The following is a 17,418-nucleotide window of genomic DNA, read 5'->3' on the forward strand; positions in this document are numbered from 1 at the left end:
CTTTCACTCTCGTTAAGGGGTTACTGGAAGTCCAGAGAGTTTTAAGTAGAGAAGAACACTTAGCAACGGGAAAGAGAGCATTCACATTAGTAAAGCAAGTCAGCACAAGGTCCTCAGTATCACATGTGCTGAACAAGGCCAGCAATCGCAACTGTTAGACGGTGACCCATGCCCTGCACACATTCAAGAGCAAGTAGAAACCCCAACCGGGGTCAAACTCTCTCCTCGGTTTTAAGGTCCTTAATTCTGACGCAAAAATGACCTTCAACCTACAAAAGTGAAGAAGAGGATTCCTTGCTTTGGGCATTTCAGGTTATCAGTGAGACTCCATCATGCGAACTGGCCCAATCACCACCGTACCAGGCCACCGGCACCTGCTGTGCCAGCGTGGGGGCGTGGCCTGCACTCGCAGAGCGGGGCGGAGAGGCCCCTCTCCGACGTCCTAAGGGCCAAAGCATCCCTTAAGCACGTAACAAATTAACTTCTTTATGATCTACAACGGCATTAGCTATAGACCATTCTCGTGAGAAGTGAGAAAACAGTCACTCCAAGGATCAGAGTGGCACTCGGTCCTGCCACAGAGCTCTGGCTGGGAGACGCTCTTCTCAGTACGGGAGGCTCCGCAGCAGAGACCGCGTGAGCCCGCTGCAAGCCCCGAGGCTCCTGCCCCCAGAGACAGAGAGGGCGCTTTGAATGTGTGCACAGTGAAAACGGCGGAAAGCCACAGCTGGGTTACTGAGAGTCAATAAGGAGCCCCCGGCGCGAGCGGTGAGGAGAGAGCACAGGCTCACGCCGCCTGTGCTAACCCCTCTCGGCAAGGCTGCTCACATATGGGTGTACTTCAAAAGGCCTCACCAGTCTGACGAAAAACTGCAATGGCAAAAGCCCCAGTGGAAAAGAGCACAACTTGCCCATCGCCCATACACTCTTGCTGATGCCACCGCCCTCTAATCCTGACCCTCTGAGAAGTGCAGACGGTTCTAGAAATTCTAAGACGAGAGTCATCACAATGGTTTGCCATGACACAGGACTCAGACGGCCATTCCCAAGTTCAAGATAATACGTAACGTACACTGAGTTTCTATCAAAAACTCTTCTCGTGGCTGGGAAGGGGAGGGGGCTAGAGGGATGGGTAAGAGCGTGTGTGTCACCTAAATTAGTTTCCAGCTCTTCAGATCTCTGCCACACCAAAATACGTACACGAGGAAGTTGAAAAGTTAAAACAAAACAAAAAAACAAAGGTTCTGCTCTGCCTCTGCCCTCATCCTCCCCCAGCTGCTTCCACGCTGCACGGACCTTACCCCACTGCTCCGGCAGCATTCTGAGCGCTGCTCCCAGAAATCCAACTCTCTGACTTGCTGTTCCTAAGTGGCTCAGACAATGGGCAAGCACTGCGGTGCTCCAGCCTGCCATGTCACCAGCAAGCTGAGCAAAGCTATGACCTGGGCCACACAATTCAGACGGGTGACACGTCTGCCACAAAAAAGAACCAGGCCAAGGACCCCTGAGTCCTCCCTTTCATAGAAGGAAACAAGCGCTTGGCACTCTAGCCACTGACCTTCCACAAAACCCCAATCTCTAGGAATTCTGAAGAGCAGCAAGTAGAGAGACAATTCAGCAGGTGAGAAGTAGACTTTACTGGGCAGGGAACCACAGCAGTCGGTGTTCCTTTTCCACGTTCCAGCCACCCATGAAGCACTTCCAGCCAGCCAGCCTGCCGGCCGACCGGCCTGCCTGCCTCACAGGGGCCGTCCTTCCCACACGTTTACGCTCTCGGCTTAGCAACTTCTCACATCTCCTCTACACAGCGCCAAACAGTAAATCCTTAGGCCCAAATCAAGATAAACTGTGAAAGGAGGGATTATCCCAACTCTCCAAAATCTATAATTCTATTTTAATTTCTGGTCACTTTAACTTCTAGAAGTCTGCCCACTGAGAGGTTTCCTGGACATAAAAATCCCACCCTCCCCTGGGCTCCCTACATTAGAAGAAATGGAGGGATTTTTCTATTTCTAAATGAGGCCACAAGATTCCAGAATCTTGTTTCCCTGCATTAATCTATCCCCAAAATTCATTCTGGTGGAAGATATTATCTCTTGTTTTATTTCACTGGAAGGCATGACTCTCAGACATTCCCAGATACACAGATTCTATATATTACACTATACAGCAGCATCTAGATTTTAACTACAAACTCTTCCACCTACCAAGTAAAACTCCCTTCAGGTTAAATATACTTTCCTCAACAATCCGCTAACACAAAGAACCATCAAAAGCAGACTTCATACCCTCATAAGCAGAGACGCTATTACATGAGAACAGAATATTCTAACTTCTCCTGTTCTAGGCCAACTACCCTCACTATTTTAAAAGCAATTGCAGTTTTGCGCCAGACATGATGAGGCTGTCCCCTGAACTTGGGCAGCTTACCAGAAATATCCCAAACACGCACAGTCTGGTCCAGGCTGGCTGACACAACCAGGTCTTCTGAGGGGTGAAACTGAGCACACATTACATAATGGTTGTGTCCTGTTAACACGCTGCAAGAAGAAAAAAGAAAGACAATACCAAATTAGAGGCAGGACTCAACAGACTCCTACACACTAAATACCACTCTCCACACTTAACAGATAACCATCCCAAGTATTCTTTTTGGAGGCAAAGGCAAGTCCCCTGAACAATTCCGAACTAGTAACAGTGAGCAAGGTCAGCTCTCTTCACAACAGTCCCCTTCTTTCCTCTGATGCTTCAGCATTTAAATGTTACTAATTGCAGGAGACGTACACTGCACCGCTCTCCTCTCCTACTAAAAATGTTCATATATCGGGGCGCCTGGGTGGCTCAGTCGTTAAGCATCTGCCTTCGGCTCAGGTCATGATCCCAGCGCCCTGGGATCAGGCCCCACATCGGGGTCCCTGCTTGGCGGGAGGCCTGCTTTCCTTCTCCTAGTCCCCCTGCTTGTGTTCCCTCTCAAACTGTCTCTCTCTCTGTCAAATAAATTAAATCTTAAAAAAAAAAAAAGTTCATATGTCAAGATAAATGGAGTCATAGTAATTTATACTGGAAACTACCAGTTTGATTTTGGTGGGATAATCACTCTTAAATAGCATCATTTTCAATGGTCCCTACAGCTTCACGGAAAGCTCAAGACCTGAACACAAAGCAGGATGATGGTCTAGACCTTAACTCAGGTTTCATGGGAACAGAACTGAAAACTAGCTGAAAATTCCGTTCTAAAAGTCTAGTGATGCCCTCCCTTCCCTGGCAAGAAGTGATTAGAAAATCCAGACTGTTACATTACTAACAAGACTGCCTCTATACTTATCATCTGTAAAAGCACCTTACAAATAAACGAGTAATTAGTCAGTGGGCAGGGCCCTCCAGGGAAGGGAAAGGATTGCTGTGAAAGGAAGCTCATTATGCAAACACGAGGCAGAACGAAGCCTCTCTCTCGGCTGTATCTCCTGCTTTACCAGACACAGGTTCTAGACTGCCAGTTCCACACTCGGATAGTCTGGTCATCTGAGGCGCTCAGAATCCAGGGATATTCCTGAAAAACAATCCAGACAAGAGTTTCAACACTAAACAAATGTGTTTTTTTCGGGCTCTGTAGCCATCCCTCTCTTTGGAAGAAACCCCCCATTGCCAGGCATCTCAGCTGTACTAGCAAAGGGACCCCAGTTTCTGTCTCCCCCCCACCATTCTACCAGCTTTTCCCACAGCGGCACTTTCACCTGGAGATTTCAGAATGGAAGCCAGACAAAGGCATAAAGGATTATGAGAGGCAAAGAATATATATCGTTCTTACTTTTATGTATCTGTGTGTGCGTACATGTATTTCTACTTATACACAGTTAGTCCTGTCAATTAAGATCCTATGAAAGGATCTTCTCTCTTTCACTCTAGGATTAGAACACTGTTTGACGGTCTGACTCCTGTCACACCATCCAGTCTCAAAACATTCCCATCTCAGGAACCAAAGCACAAAAGAACATGGAAAAACAATTGAGTTCTCTTACAGTCTGTAAGTTTATTGAGAAAAGAAGGTATTTCTTATTCACAGTAGTAATGTTCAGTGCTTAGCACAGAACTTAATAAGTACAAGGCACACATCTACTTATTCAGCCAAAAAAAATAAAAGAAACTTTTTCTGAACTTTCCAACTGGATGGCAACTTGTTCTGGACAGATCTTCAGCACGTCCCTTACCCCGAGGACAAAACAATCTGCTTCACAGATCATTTCATCGAGTGGTTATCATTCTCAAATGTCTTCCTTTTTTTCAATTGATCACATATATTTCTATTAATTACCTGACATCACTGAAACCCAGATTTTTCCATCCATAAAATGGGGTTATTATTGACATTTCTGAGTTGAATGAGTCTTTGAAGGGGGCCTTCTGTACACAGGATGTCTAGCAGCGTACCTGGATTCCGTACACCAGATATGGGTAGCCTTTGTGCCCTAAGCCATGACAACAAAAATGTGTCCAGACACTACCACGTCCTCAGGGGGCAAAATCCCCCGCGGTGGAGAACCGTGGAAGAGGTGCCTAAAACCATTCAAGCCACTCAGTCAGTTCCATTCACATTGGCCACCTCCTCCTCTAATCATTCTAGACTTAAAATAAAAGCAAATGCCACAGGGTCTTAACACTGCACATGATTTCCTCAAAGTACCAGTAGTGCTGGAGGTAAAAATTTAGGATGAAAGGACTCAGAGAACGGCCTTAATAAAATTATTTCCTTCATTTTGTTCTGTGCGTTGAGAACAGAAAGAAACAGAAAGCACTCTTGGCTTCATTTCTCATAAAGTGAAGCAGGTCCTCCAGGACTACGTGTCAGCAGGATGGCCTCAGCACCAGCCACGAGCTCACAGCACGGCCTGCGCGGTCTGAGAATTTTCTTTTTCCTCATGGTATGTGCACTCTTTGGTCGCCATCCCCTATTTCACCTAGCCTCCCCTCTGGTAACCATCATCTTGTTCTCTATAGTTAGGAATCTGTTTCTTGATCCGTCTTTGTTTCTCCTCCACTCATTTGTTCTATTTCTTAAATTCCACATGAAGGAGATCATTTACTATTTGTCTTTCTTACTTATTCTGCTTAGTATTATATTCTAACTCCATCCATGTCCCTGTAAATGTCAAGACTTTATTCCTGTTTAACATTGAACATTCCACACCCTTCTTTATCCACTCATCTATCAACGGACACGTAAGATGCTTCCATAGCTTGGCTACTGTAATTCATGTGGCAATAAACATGGGGTACGTGTATCCATCTGAATTAGTGTTTCTGTATTTGGGGGGTAAACACCCAGTAGTGTGACTACTGGATCATAGGGTAGCTCAGGTTTATTTTTCTTTTTTTTGCAGAATCTCCGTATTATTTTTCCAGAGCGGCTGCACCAGTTTGCATTCCCACCAACAGTGCATGAGAGTTCCGCTTTCTTCATCCTCGCCAACACTTGTGGTTCCTTGTGTTGTTGATTTTGGCCATTCTGGCAGGTGGAAGGTGATAGCTCACTGCAGCTCGGATTTGTATCTCCTTGATGCTGAGTGACGCTGAACATCTTATCAGGTGTCTGCTGGCCATCTGTGTATTTTGGAGAAGTGTCTGCTCACGTCTTCTGCCCATTTCTTAATTGGATTATCTGGTTTTGGATGTTAAGTTTGTTGTTGCTATTTTTAAAGTAGGCTCCACCACCAGCATGGAGTCCAACACTGGGCCTGAACTCACACCCCTGAGATCAAGACCTGAGCTGAGATCAAGAGTCAGATGCTCAACTGACTGAGCCACCAGGGACTCCTGGGTATTAAGTTTTTTAAGTTCTTTATATATTTTGGATACTAAACCTTTATCGGATATCATTTACCAATATCTTCTCCCATTCCACAGGTTGCCTCTTAGTTTTGATTACTGTTCCCTTCACTACACAAAAGCCTTTCATTTTGATGTAATCCCAAGTTTATTTTTGCCTTTATTTCTCTTGCCTCAGACCTTATCTTTAAAAATGTTGCTATGGCTCAGGGTGCCAAGTCTCTGCCTTCAGCTCAGGTCACAGTTTCAGGGTCCTGGGATTGAGTCCCACATGGGGCTCTGCTCAGCAGGGAGCCTGCTTTCCCCTCTCTCTCTGCCTGCCTCTCTGCCTACTTGTGATCTTTCTGTGTCAAATACATGAGTAAAATCTTTAAAAAAAAAAAAAAATGTTGCGGGCGCCTGGGTGGCTCAGTGGGTTAAGCTGCTGCCTTCGGCTCAGGTCATGATCTCAGGGTCCCGGGATCGAGCCCCACATCGGGCTCTCTGCTCAGCGGGGAGCCTGCTTCCTCCTCTCTCTCTCTGCCTGCCTCTCTGCCTACTTGTGATCTCTGTCAAATAAATAAATAAAATCTTTTTTAAAAAAAATGTTGCTAGGGCCAATGTCAAAGAAATTACAGCCTGTGCTCTCTTCAAGCACTTTTTTTTTTTTTTTTTTTAAAGTAAGCTCCATGCCCAGCATGAGATCAAGACCTAAGCTCAGATCAAGATTCAGCTGTTTAACCCACTGAGCCATGCCAACACTCCTCTGGGACTTTTATGGTTTCAGATCTCATATTTAGGTCTTTAATCCACTTTGAGTTTATTTTTGTGTATGGTGAAAAAAATAGTCTAGTTTTTCCAACACCATTTCTTGAAGAATCTGTCCCATTGTATATTCATTCCTCATTTGTCCAAGATTAATTGACCATATAATTTAGGGTTTACTTCTGGGCTCTCTATTCTGTTTCAAAGATCTGTGTGTCTCTTTTTATGCCAGAACCAGACTGTTTTAATGACCATTGCTCTGTAATATAACTTAAAGTCTGAAATTGTGATACCTCCAGTTTTTTTCAAGACTGTGGCTAATCGTTTCTCAGCCTTTTGGCTAAGATCAAGTGAAGGCTGCTTTGGCTATGCAGGGGTCTTCTGTGGTTCCACACAAATCTGAGGATTGTTTGTTCTACTTCTATGAAAAATGGTGTTGGTATTTTGACAGGAATTTCATTAAATCTGTAGACTGCTTTGGTGAATACAGACATTTTAACAGTATTTGTTCTTCCAAACTATGAGCATAGACTATCTTTCCATTTCTTTGTTTATCTACAATTTCTTCCATCAGTGTTTTATAGTTTTCAGACTACAGGTCTTCCACCTTTTTGGTTAATCATTCTCACATGTTTTTGTTATAATTTTTGCAATCATTCTAAATTTTTTAAATTTTACAAAAAGAAATAAACTATACTTAACCAAGAAGCTCTTGCTTATTTCTTTATATTCTAACTGAATTCAAGAGACTTAATCAAGAAGCAGTAGAAATTAAATCTAATAGCACAGAATTATAGAAAGATCCAGACAGGTTGAGACTGGATAAGAGGCTGAGTCTCTAACCTACATTTAACTCTGTCTTCTAGGATACCTGACAGATCAAAGGGTAGAAAGCCTGGCTAAAGGAACAGCCTCAACTGCACCTTAAAATCCTAGGATTGAAACGTTTGATTGTTCATGCTTCAAACTGATTAGCTCATCAAAACGGCATCTAACCTCAATCTCCCTCCAGACACACCCCACATGGAATTAGTCAGCAAACTTTTGTTCGCTGGCTCAGCAAACCTGAAATCAAATCTCTGCTTTTCCCAATAGAGAATCAATGCCTTCCTTATACAGCCCACTGAATCCAATTCAATTCAATATAACCCTAAGTGTTTCCTTTCCCAGAAGGAAACAAAAGATCAACAACATAGCAGAAAGGTCAACACCACACAGATTCCAGAAGAGCCACTCCAAGAACTCCGATAATTCTGGTATCAAAGCATGGGTTCTTGCGATGCAAGTAGAAGATTCCACAGAGAAAGCGAAGGATGCTCTGCAACTAGAGGTACCATGGCTACTCACGTGATGGAAGAACGTGGTGCGAATGTAGTCCAAATGCCCAAGCAATGTGAAGAGACAGCGCCGAAGCTTGTAATTCCACACCTGCAAGGAGAAACGCAACTAAGCAATAGGACACAAGGGTCCTGAGCCTCAAAGAGCTTCAGGTTTCTCAACAGGTACATTTGGTTTATATTTTGGCATTTCTAAATAAGTAGGAACCCTGATAGAAGTCTTGTTTAAGACTTGTTTAAGGCTGGGGCACCTGGGTGGCTCAGTGGGTTAAGCCTCTGCCCTCGGCTCAGGTCATGATCCCAGGGTCCTGGGATCGAGCCCTGCATCGGGCTCTCTGCTCAGCAGGGAGTCTGCTTCCCTTCCTCTCTCTCTGCCTGCCTCTCTGCCTGCTTGTGATCTCTGTGTGTCAAATAAATAAATAAAATCTTAAAAAAAAAAAAAAAAGACTTGTTTAAGGCTGGAGGCAAAGAGATCAAAGATGAAAACACATGTCTGCTAAATATATGGAGAGGGGAAAAAAAGGTAAGGCTAGGGACAATTATGGATAGGTTTTTCCTTTCTTTGGGGAGAAACCATCCCTATTTAATAACATGAGACAAAGGGGTGCCTGGGTGGCTCAGTGGGTTAAGCCTCTGCCTTCGGCTCAGGTCATGATCTCAGGGTCCTGGGATCGAGCCCCACATCGGGCTCTCTGCTCAGCGGGGAGCCTGCTTCCCCCTCTCTCTCTGCCTGCCTCTCTGCCTGCTTGTGATCTCTCTCTGTCAAATAAATAAATTAAAAAAACAAAAACATGAGACAAGAGGTCTGCCCAGCCTTAACTCTTCTTTCCACTTCATAATTGCATTCTTAGCTTGAACACTGACCCCCTAGGGTGTTACCTACTACCTTAAATCAGGATAAAAAAGCGGGACAGATACTATGACTCAAAAGGAAACAATAAGGGGCACCTGGGTGACTCAGTGGGTTAAAGCCTCTGCCTTCAGCTCAGGTCATGATTTCAGGGTCCTGGGATAAAGCCCCGCATCGACTCTCTGCTCAGCAGGGAGCCTGCTTCCCCCTCTCTCTCTGCCTGTCTCTCTGCCTGCTTGTGATCTCTCTCTGTCAAATAAACAAATAAAATCTTGAAAAAAAAAAAAAAGAAAGGAAACAATAATATAACATACGGCATCATCTTCTCTTAGACTGCTAACTTGGTGGCAAAGGATGCCCATACATTCACAGCCTGTACTGGGCAAACAGACTTTAATTCATTGCTATGGAAAAATACTACATTGCCCAGTTAGGATGGACTAAGCAGACAAACATCACATTCAGATATAAAGTTGAGCTAACTACTAAAGTACCACGTATTAATGAACGTAACTAAGGAAGACACTAAACCAGGACCAGAAATGTAAGCACATACTCCCATCCAGAAAACCTCCCAAAAAAGTACAAAATTATGAGGTCAGTGGCTTCTTAAAAGCATTTTAACATTTAAAAAAATTCTTTTTAAGATTTTTATTTATTCATTTGACAGAGAGAGAATGAGATCACAAGCAGGCAGAGAGGCAGGCAGAGAGAGGGGGAAGCAGGCTCCCTGCTGAGCAGAGAGCCCAATGCAGGGCTCGATCCCAGGACCCCAGAATCACAACCTGAGCCGAAGGCAGAGGCTTTAACCCACTGAGCCACCCAGGCACCCCAATATTTAAAAATTTTTTTACAATCTACCCCAAGCCAACTACTTACTATTCCTTTTTTACTTAAAAAATTTTTGATTTTCATTTGTGAATTACAAAAGGTAGTACCATTTCCTGTAACAAATCCAAACTGAAAGTATGATCGTCCAAACAAGAAGGCAAGCTCTCTGAAGGTGGGGTCCTTGTCCACCATGCTCAACACTATCCCCCAGCACCTAACACAGTGGCCTCCACTTAGGAGGAGCGCAACAGGTGTGTGTAGAAATGAGAAAAGCTGAACAACACGAAACATCAAAGTAAAACGTGAACGTATCCCAGTACTTTCACTGTCATCTGCTCAATTATCTATAAACAAAATACAGGTACACAATGGAGTTTGAGTGTCACACAAAAATTAGATCATAAATACTATTCTTTAACTTTTTCCTCCTTACAGAGTTCAAATTTTTTTTTTTTTTAAGATTTTATTTTATTTATTTGAGAGAGAGAGACAGTGAGAGAGAGCATGAGCGAGGAGAAGGTCAGAGGGAGAAGCAGACTCCCCATGGAGCTGGGAGCCTGATGTGGGACTCGATCCCGGGACTCCAGGATCACGCCCTGAGCCGGAGGCAGTCGTTTAACCAACTGCGCCACCCAGGCGTCCCCTCCTTACAGAGTTCAGTGTTTTAAACGACATTTCCAGCTTCAAACTATCTTGACTCCCTTACAGTCCTCTACCGAACTCCAGACTGTGTATCCTTAAAGACCTACAGGGTTTTTAGACTTTGGCCATCTGTGCCTTCCTGTGGTAACACTGCACACCCCGCCAGCTAGCTAATTCCTTCATTTAAAGGCTTTACTGGAATAGAATTCAAATGCCCCAAAATTTACCCCCTAAAAAACATAGAATTTAATGTTTTCGGTACATTCAAAGCTGTGCAACCATCACCACCACCAATTTTAGAACACTGTATCAGCCCCCCCGAAACTAGACTCCATCGCTGTGACTCTCCATTTCCTTCCAACCCCTCTAACCTCAGACAACCATCTACTGTTTGTCTTTACTGATTCGCCTATCTGGACATTTCATATAAATGGAAAATAAACCTTTTTAAAAAATAATGATGTGGGGCGCCTGGGTGGCTCAGTGGGTTAAGCCGCTGCCTTCGGCTCAGGTCATGATCTCGGGGTCCTGGGATCGAGTCCCACATCGGGCTCTCTGCTCAGCGGGGAGCCTGCTTCCTCCTCTCTCTCTCTGCCTGCCTCTCTGCCTACTTGTGATCTTTCTCTGTCAAATAAATAAATAAAATCTTTAAAAAAAAAAAAAAAAAAAAAAAAAAAAAAAAATAATGATGTGGGGGAAAAATCCTTTTTCTTACAGGTCACCCAGTCTTTGGATTATAAGGAATTATAATTATAATTATATATAATTTTAAGGAATTAAATATAATTATAAGGAATTAAATATAATTATAAGGAATCCAAATTAACATTCTTGATAGTCAATGGCCATCAATATAACAAATACTTTTTACTAAAAATATTTTAAGAAAGTGATATCCCGAGGAGCTTCTGAGATCTATCAAGTGGTTTGAGCTTCTTCGTACCAGCAAACAGTGTGAAATCTAAAAACAGAAAGAACTGTCCTTCCTATAATTCTACGGCCTCTTTTATCTGTGGGCAGTCAGCATGTCACCTAAGTTATGCTGTGTAATCTAGAACATAATTTTCTGAGCTAGCTTCTGAAAAAATTATCTTTTTTATGAAGTAAAATTCACTGGTTTGATTTGATACACATGTTTAATGCAAACTTGTGGAAGTAAAAGGAATTTTTGATTTTGTTTTTTTTTTACAGGTTCAAAGACTCTGCCTCTAGATTTGCCTTTATCAGTCAAGCTTCTTCAAAGAGTTGCCTATATTCCGCTTCCTCACTTTCTATTAAGGTGCTAGCATCACTGATAGCTCCCTCTTCAAACAATCCAAAGGTTACTTGGTCCTTGTTTATCCCGACCACTTTTCTCCTTCTTTAAATTATTCTCTCCTCCCTTGGCATCCAATAAGCTTCCGCTTCTTCCCCGTGGTTCACCTCCAAGCTCTCAAATCATTCTTTCCTACATGAACTCTACTTCCTCTAGCTCTTCAATGACAGCTTCTCATTCAACATAATCCCAGAGCAACACCTTCTACCACCTCTGCTCCGGCTCCCTCCTTCATGAGGCCAACACCCAAATACCACTCCAGCGCAGACGGTCTCCACAGACAGCCCCTTAGCTACCTCAGACTCATCAGTGTCAAGACGGTACTCATTACCCATCTGCCACGGACTGAATGTCCGTGTCCGGCCCACAGTCACAGGCTGGAATCCTAACGCCCGATGTGAACGGATTAGGAGGCACGGCCTTTGAGGAGGCTGGAGCCCTCCTCCACCGATCAGTGTCCCGATCAGACAGACTCTGCAGAGATCCCTCACCCCTCCGCCACGTGAAGACACACAGCGGGAAGGCAGCCATCTGCAGCCAAGAAGAGAAACCTCACCAGAAGCTGACGGTGCTGGTCCCCTAATCTCGCACTTGTAGCCTCCGGAACTATGAGAAGTTTCTGTTGCTTATAAGCCACGCAGTTTGTGGAGCAGCCCCCTCAATAGGCCAAGACACCATCCTCCGCCGGCACTCCAGAAAACTGAACCTCCTCGTTTCTTCCTTTCCCCGTGAATGGTACACCACTCCCCCAACGCAGTGACCTAGGCTAGAAGCCTGCAATAAACGCCATCTCGTTTGTTTCCCCTTACCATCCCTCCAGCAGACTCCCTGATGCCCTTCCTTAAGCTCTCAATTCCATCTCTGTCTCCACTGTGAAACACCACCGCCTGAGGTCAGGCTCTGCCCATCTACCACTCGGGCTTATAGGACGGTCCCCTAACTGGCATCGCTGCATCCAGCTGCCTGCTTCCTCCAAACCATCCTGAATACCACCATCCACGTATTCTTTTAAAAAAAAAAAAAGTGAATCTGGGACGCCTGGGTGGCTCAGTTGGTTGGATGACTGCCTTCGGCTCAGGTCATGATCCTGGAGTCCCGGGATCGAGTCCCACATCGGGCTCCCAGCTCCATGGGGAGTCTGCTTCTCCCTCTGACCTTCTCCTCGCTTATGCTCTCTCTCACTGTCTCTCTCTCAAATAAATAAATAAAATCTTAAAAAAAAAAAAAAAAAGTGAATCTGATGTCACTGGTCTATTTAAACCCCTGAAACGGCTCCCAAAACTTCTGAGACACCCAAACTTCTGAATACTGCAAATAAGCACTCCATGATCTGGCCCCTCTCACACCTTTTCTCCAGGGTTTATTCATACAAACTCATTACCTATCTCAGATGTATCCAGCTGTGTCATGCTTTTCTTTTCTTTCTTTTTTTTTTTTTTAAAATTTTTTTTTTTAAGATTTTATTTATTTGACAGAGAGAAATCACAAGTAGGCAGAGAGGCAGGCAGAGAGAGAGAGAGGGAAGCAGGCTCCCTGCTGAGCAGAGAGCCCGATGCAGGACTCGATCCCAGGACCCTGAGATCATGACCTGAGCCGAGAAGGCAGCGGCTTAACCCACTGAGCCACCCAGGCACCCTGTGTCATGCTTTTCTATCTTTGACCTGGACTGTCCTTCCCGATTTCACTTTGGTTACCTCTCCACTGTATCACTCAGCAAGCTGTATATGCTATTATTTTGGGTGTATATGTATCTCCTCCATTAGAACATTTCTTATTTTATTAGAATATTTTTCCATTTCTTATTTATTTTTGAATTCCCCCCAAAATAAAACAGTGTCTGGTACAAGACAAGAGTTCGATGAATGTCTCCTGGATCAGTGTCCCTGATAACATCAGAAGCCTGAGCTCTGTGTGAATGTGATGTCCTGTTTTGGGTCCCTTCCATAACTGCTCAAACCCAAATCCTATCCTTTACTCCCAATCATAACAGACCCTTCGTACCTTAATCTTATAGTCATCTCCTCCAGAAACAAACAATGGCTGCTGCTTGTGGAAGTCAATGCCTCGTACTGGACCTGAGGAAGAAAGCAGGCAATGTAGGTTAGAGAGAACTGTACTTCCTAATCAACAAGGTGATTCTTTTTTATTATCATTATTTTTTTTTTTTATTTGACACACAGAGATCACAAAGTAGGCAGAGATACAGGGGAAAGCAGGCTACCCACCGAGCAGAGGGCCAGATGCAGGGCTCGATCCCAGGACCCTGAGATATCACCTGAGCCAAAGGCAGAGGCTTTAACCCACTGAGCCACCCAGGTGCCCCTCCATGGTGATTCTTATTCAGGATGCAGTCTTTTCATATTCTCTAATCCTAAAGAAAGCTTAAACTACCCCAGAAGTCAATAAATACTAAGATTTCTTCAATTTCCTCCTAGAAACTGTTATCTTACCATCATGTTCATCAAACTTGTCGATAAGGGTACACATCCGATAGTCCCATAACTGGATGACTCCATTGTGTAAACTGGTCAGGATCCAAGGTCTTTTGGGGTGAAAACTGAGCCCTAGGATGAAAAAACAAACAAACGGGATGATCCAATTAGCTAAGCATAGGCCACAATAGCACCCCATCAATTCGGATAGGAAAAACAAAGAGCTAAGCTGACCCTAAGCTCATACACTCACTCACTAAATGCCAGACATGAATTTTACGCTGTTCGGTGCTGGACTTTGTTACATTCCTTTAAATATTGCTAGATTTTGTTTTAGGATGTTGTGAGGTTACTTGTTTGGAAGTCTGCTTTTAGCTTTGTTAGCATGAGCACACAACAGCCGTTAGTCTCCATCTAATTTGGCACCACGGTGAAGGCGATGCCACCGGAGGCCCCCAGGTGATGCCCCACAGCATTAGGCCTTACATTCTGACAAGCAGGAACACAAAACTACTCCCAGCTCTGAGTGAGTGCAGGGATTAGTCTGCCTTCTTTCTAGATGCTCTTGCCCAGGCTCTGGGTCATTTTCTCACGGGCAAATGTAGATGAGGACTCAGACAAAGGGCGGACAGCATCCCCGGCAGGACTCCGGTGTTCCCTTTGTAGCTCCCTCTTTGGTATTTTGTTCCGCAAATTCTAGCTGTCTTCAGTGAGACCACAGGGCTCTTTCCCCTTCCCTCTACCACAGCCTGGAAACTCTCCAGGTGCTAAGCTCAAACAGCCACAGGACTCTCCAGAATCACTCTCCTGCACTGCCTGTCACACACACTGTGTTCAGCTGTACAGCTGTTTTAAGGTGGAAGGTCTTTTTTCACTCTACGATGACTGGAAATGGAAGCCCACAGAAGTAACGACTGCTAACTGTCAGGAGTGTATCCTTTCAGACCATATCATTTTATGAAAAGGAAGTAAGTTACACAAATTTTTTTTTTCTCTATTAGTTATATACCATGGATCTCATTAAGTATATATATATATACGACCCCATTCTTTTTAACAACAGCAAAATACAAATGTACCATTTTTAAATTATTCTAGTGATAAGCACTGAAGATTTTTCCCCTAACTTTCATCTACCAGAAACGGAGCTTAAAGAAAATATTTCTAAACATAATCTAGTCTATTTGCATTATTGCCATTTTAGGCTAAAGACCTGGAAGAGGATTGCTCAGGAATACGGTGTGTACGTTTAACATTTTCACAGATACTATCTGACTGCAGAAAGACAAGGAGCATATAGTCTGATCACGTTTCTGAAGATACCAATTTTGCACACACTGCCCAACATGAATGTTATTGGTTATTTGTTGTTTTGCTTGTTTTACTAACCTAAAGTTTTAAAAAAGGTATTTAACTTTTTAAAAAGATTTTTTTAAAAATTTGTCAAAGAGGGAGAGAGCGCGTGTGCACGCACAAGGAGAGGAAGAAGCAGGTGGAGGGAGAAGCAGGCTCCCCACCGAGCAAGGAGCAGGATGTAGGACTCCATCCCAGGACCCTGGGATCTGACTCAAGCAAAAGTCAGAGCTTTACCAACTGAGCCACCTTTTCTTTTCTTTTCTTTTTTTAATATTTCTTTCATTATTAGTGAGTTGGAGAATATTTTCATTTATTTACTGAACATTTATATTTCCTCTAAGTTGTCTATTTTCCCATTAAAAATTTTTTTCTTCTGGGACACCTGGGCGGCTCAGTCCGTTAAATGGCTGCCTTTGGCTCGGGTCATGATCCCAGGGTCCCGTGATGGAGTCCCAAATCCGGCTCCTTGCTCTGTGCGGAGCCTGCTTCTCTCTGCCTCCTCTGCCTGCCACTCTGCCTGCTTGTGTGCGCGCGCTCTCTCTCTCTCTCTCTTTCTCTGACAAATAAATAGAAAATAAAAACTTAAAAAAATTATGTATTTCCTTTGTGGTATGTAGTAATTCCCACTGACAGACAGTAGCTCTCATATATTCAAATACCTCTTCCCCCCATTTTCCTTCCCTACTGCCCAGTGAGAAATCAGAGGGAAAGTTCAAGCATCACGCAGACCGTTTCAGTCGTCCACAAATTCCGTCACGATTCCCACAAGACTCCGACACTGCTGGGAATCTACTCCCACATGAGCGACGGCCTCCGGTTTTTGAGCCACTGAGTCTATACCAGGCACTGTAACAAGCAATCTCATACATTATCTCATTCCAGTTCTAAGGAGAATGTTAATCATGTGCATTTTGGGGGCAAGAAAGCAGAGATTTAGAAATCTCAAGTAAGTCGCCCAAGATCACACAGCTTGTTAGGGGCTGTTTCAGGATTCCAAAGCAAAGGCCATGTGACTCCAAATACCAAGTTCCCAAACCCCTTGTTCTAATGCATCTTACTAGATACCCAAGATATATGCATACGTCTGAATTTTTACATGCATAAATATAAATTTTTCCCACCCTCAAGAGGTCTCACTTCTCTGCCCTTCCCATTCTAACATTCTAAGTGACACCGCTGCTATCTCAGCCCCTTGCCCTCCACCTCCACCCACTGATCCTCAGGCTTCGGAGTTCCCATATTTAGGAAATTAAGAATGAGGACGCCCCGTTAAAGATGAACTTCAGATAAAAAGCGAACAGTACCGGAAAATCATTTCGCTGTTTTTCTGAACTTCAAATTTAAGCAGGCGTGCAGTATTTCCTCCGGCAACCTGAGCAAGCTCGGACCTCGCCGGGGTGACGGGCCTCAGTGTCCTGCCTGCAGGTAGGACAAAGCGCCCAATGGAGGCCCTGGACGTCGGTAAGGTGCAGCCCGCGCCTCGGTGAGAGGCAGCCGGCGCTCGTTTCCGAAAATGCCAGACTTAGATGCGAATGGCACAGGGCGAGACCCGATCCCCAAGGCCACTCCCTACAACACGGTTATCAAAACGCCAACAGGTCGCAGGACCCTGGGACGGGGCAAAGCCGGGGGCAGTGGCCCCAGGAGAAGAGGGAACGGAAGGCACCAGGAGCAGCCCTCCGGGGCCTCCTGCCGTGCGGGCGCCGCCACAGGTCAACCGCGTCCCGAGGGCGCTCCGGAGACACAGGGCCACAGAAGGGCCGCCAGGCCGACCCGCCCTCCTCCCCTCGGCCTCCGGGCTCGCTCGGTGGGCCCCGCTCGGCCTCTCTCGCCCCCGCGCAGCGTCGCGCCGACACCCAGCCCCCGAGCCCCCATCCCCGGTTTTCTCCACTACCTTTGACCCGCGCGCTCTTGGTCTCGAATTTGGTTAGCATCCTTCAGGCCTCCGGCTCCGAGGTGCCGACCCAAGCCCCGCCACTCCCTGCTGCCCTTCGGCTCCCTCCACGTCAGCGCCGCGGCGCGGCACCTCCCGGAAGCTCCCCCACGAACTTCCGGTCCCAGGAGCCCCGCCCCCCCGGACCACAGAGA

At 45.0% G+C, this 17,418-nt stretch overlaps 1 protein-coding gene across 1 annotated transcript in view; it reads right to left on the reverse strand.

Moving 5' to 3' along the window:
- The window catches only part of COPA (COPI coat complex subunit alpha), a 46,519-nt gene extending 29,177 nt beyond the window's left edge, over positions 1 to 17,342 (reverse strand). The window contains exons 1-6 of the mRNA XM_044266682.1: positions 17,225 to 17,342; positions 13,993 to 14,106; positions 13,544 to 13,617; positions 7,915 to 7,995; positions 3,474 to 3,550; positions 2,431 to 2,540 (exon numbers count right to left, since the gene is read on the reverse strand). Coding sequence (XP_044122617.1) covers positions 2,431 to 2,540; positions 3,474 to 3,550; positions 7,915 to 7,995; positions 13,544 to 13,617; positions 13,993 to 14,106; positions 17,225 to 17,264 — 496 coding nt within the window. The 5' untranslated portion in view covers positions 17,265 to 17,342. The remainder of the gene's footprint in view (positions 1 to 2,430; positions 2,541 to 3,473; positions 3,551 to 7,914; positions 7,996 to 13,543; positions 13,618 to 13,992; positions 14,107 to 17,224) is intronic.
- Positions 17,343 to 17,418: the final 76 nt, after the last annotated feature.

This window comes from Neovison vison, chromosome 10 (assembly GCF_020171115.1).
Source record: "Neovison vison isolate M4711 chromosome 10, ASM_NN_V1, whole genome shotgun sequence".
Taxonomy (NCBI): domain Eukaryota; kingdom Metazoa; phylum Chordata; class Mammalia; order Carnivora; family Mustelidae; genus Neogale; species Neogale vison.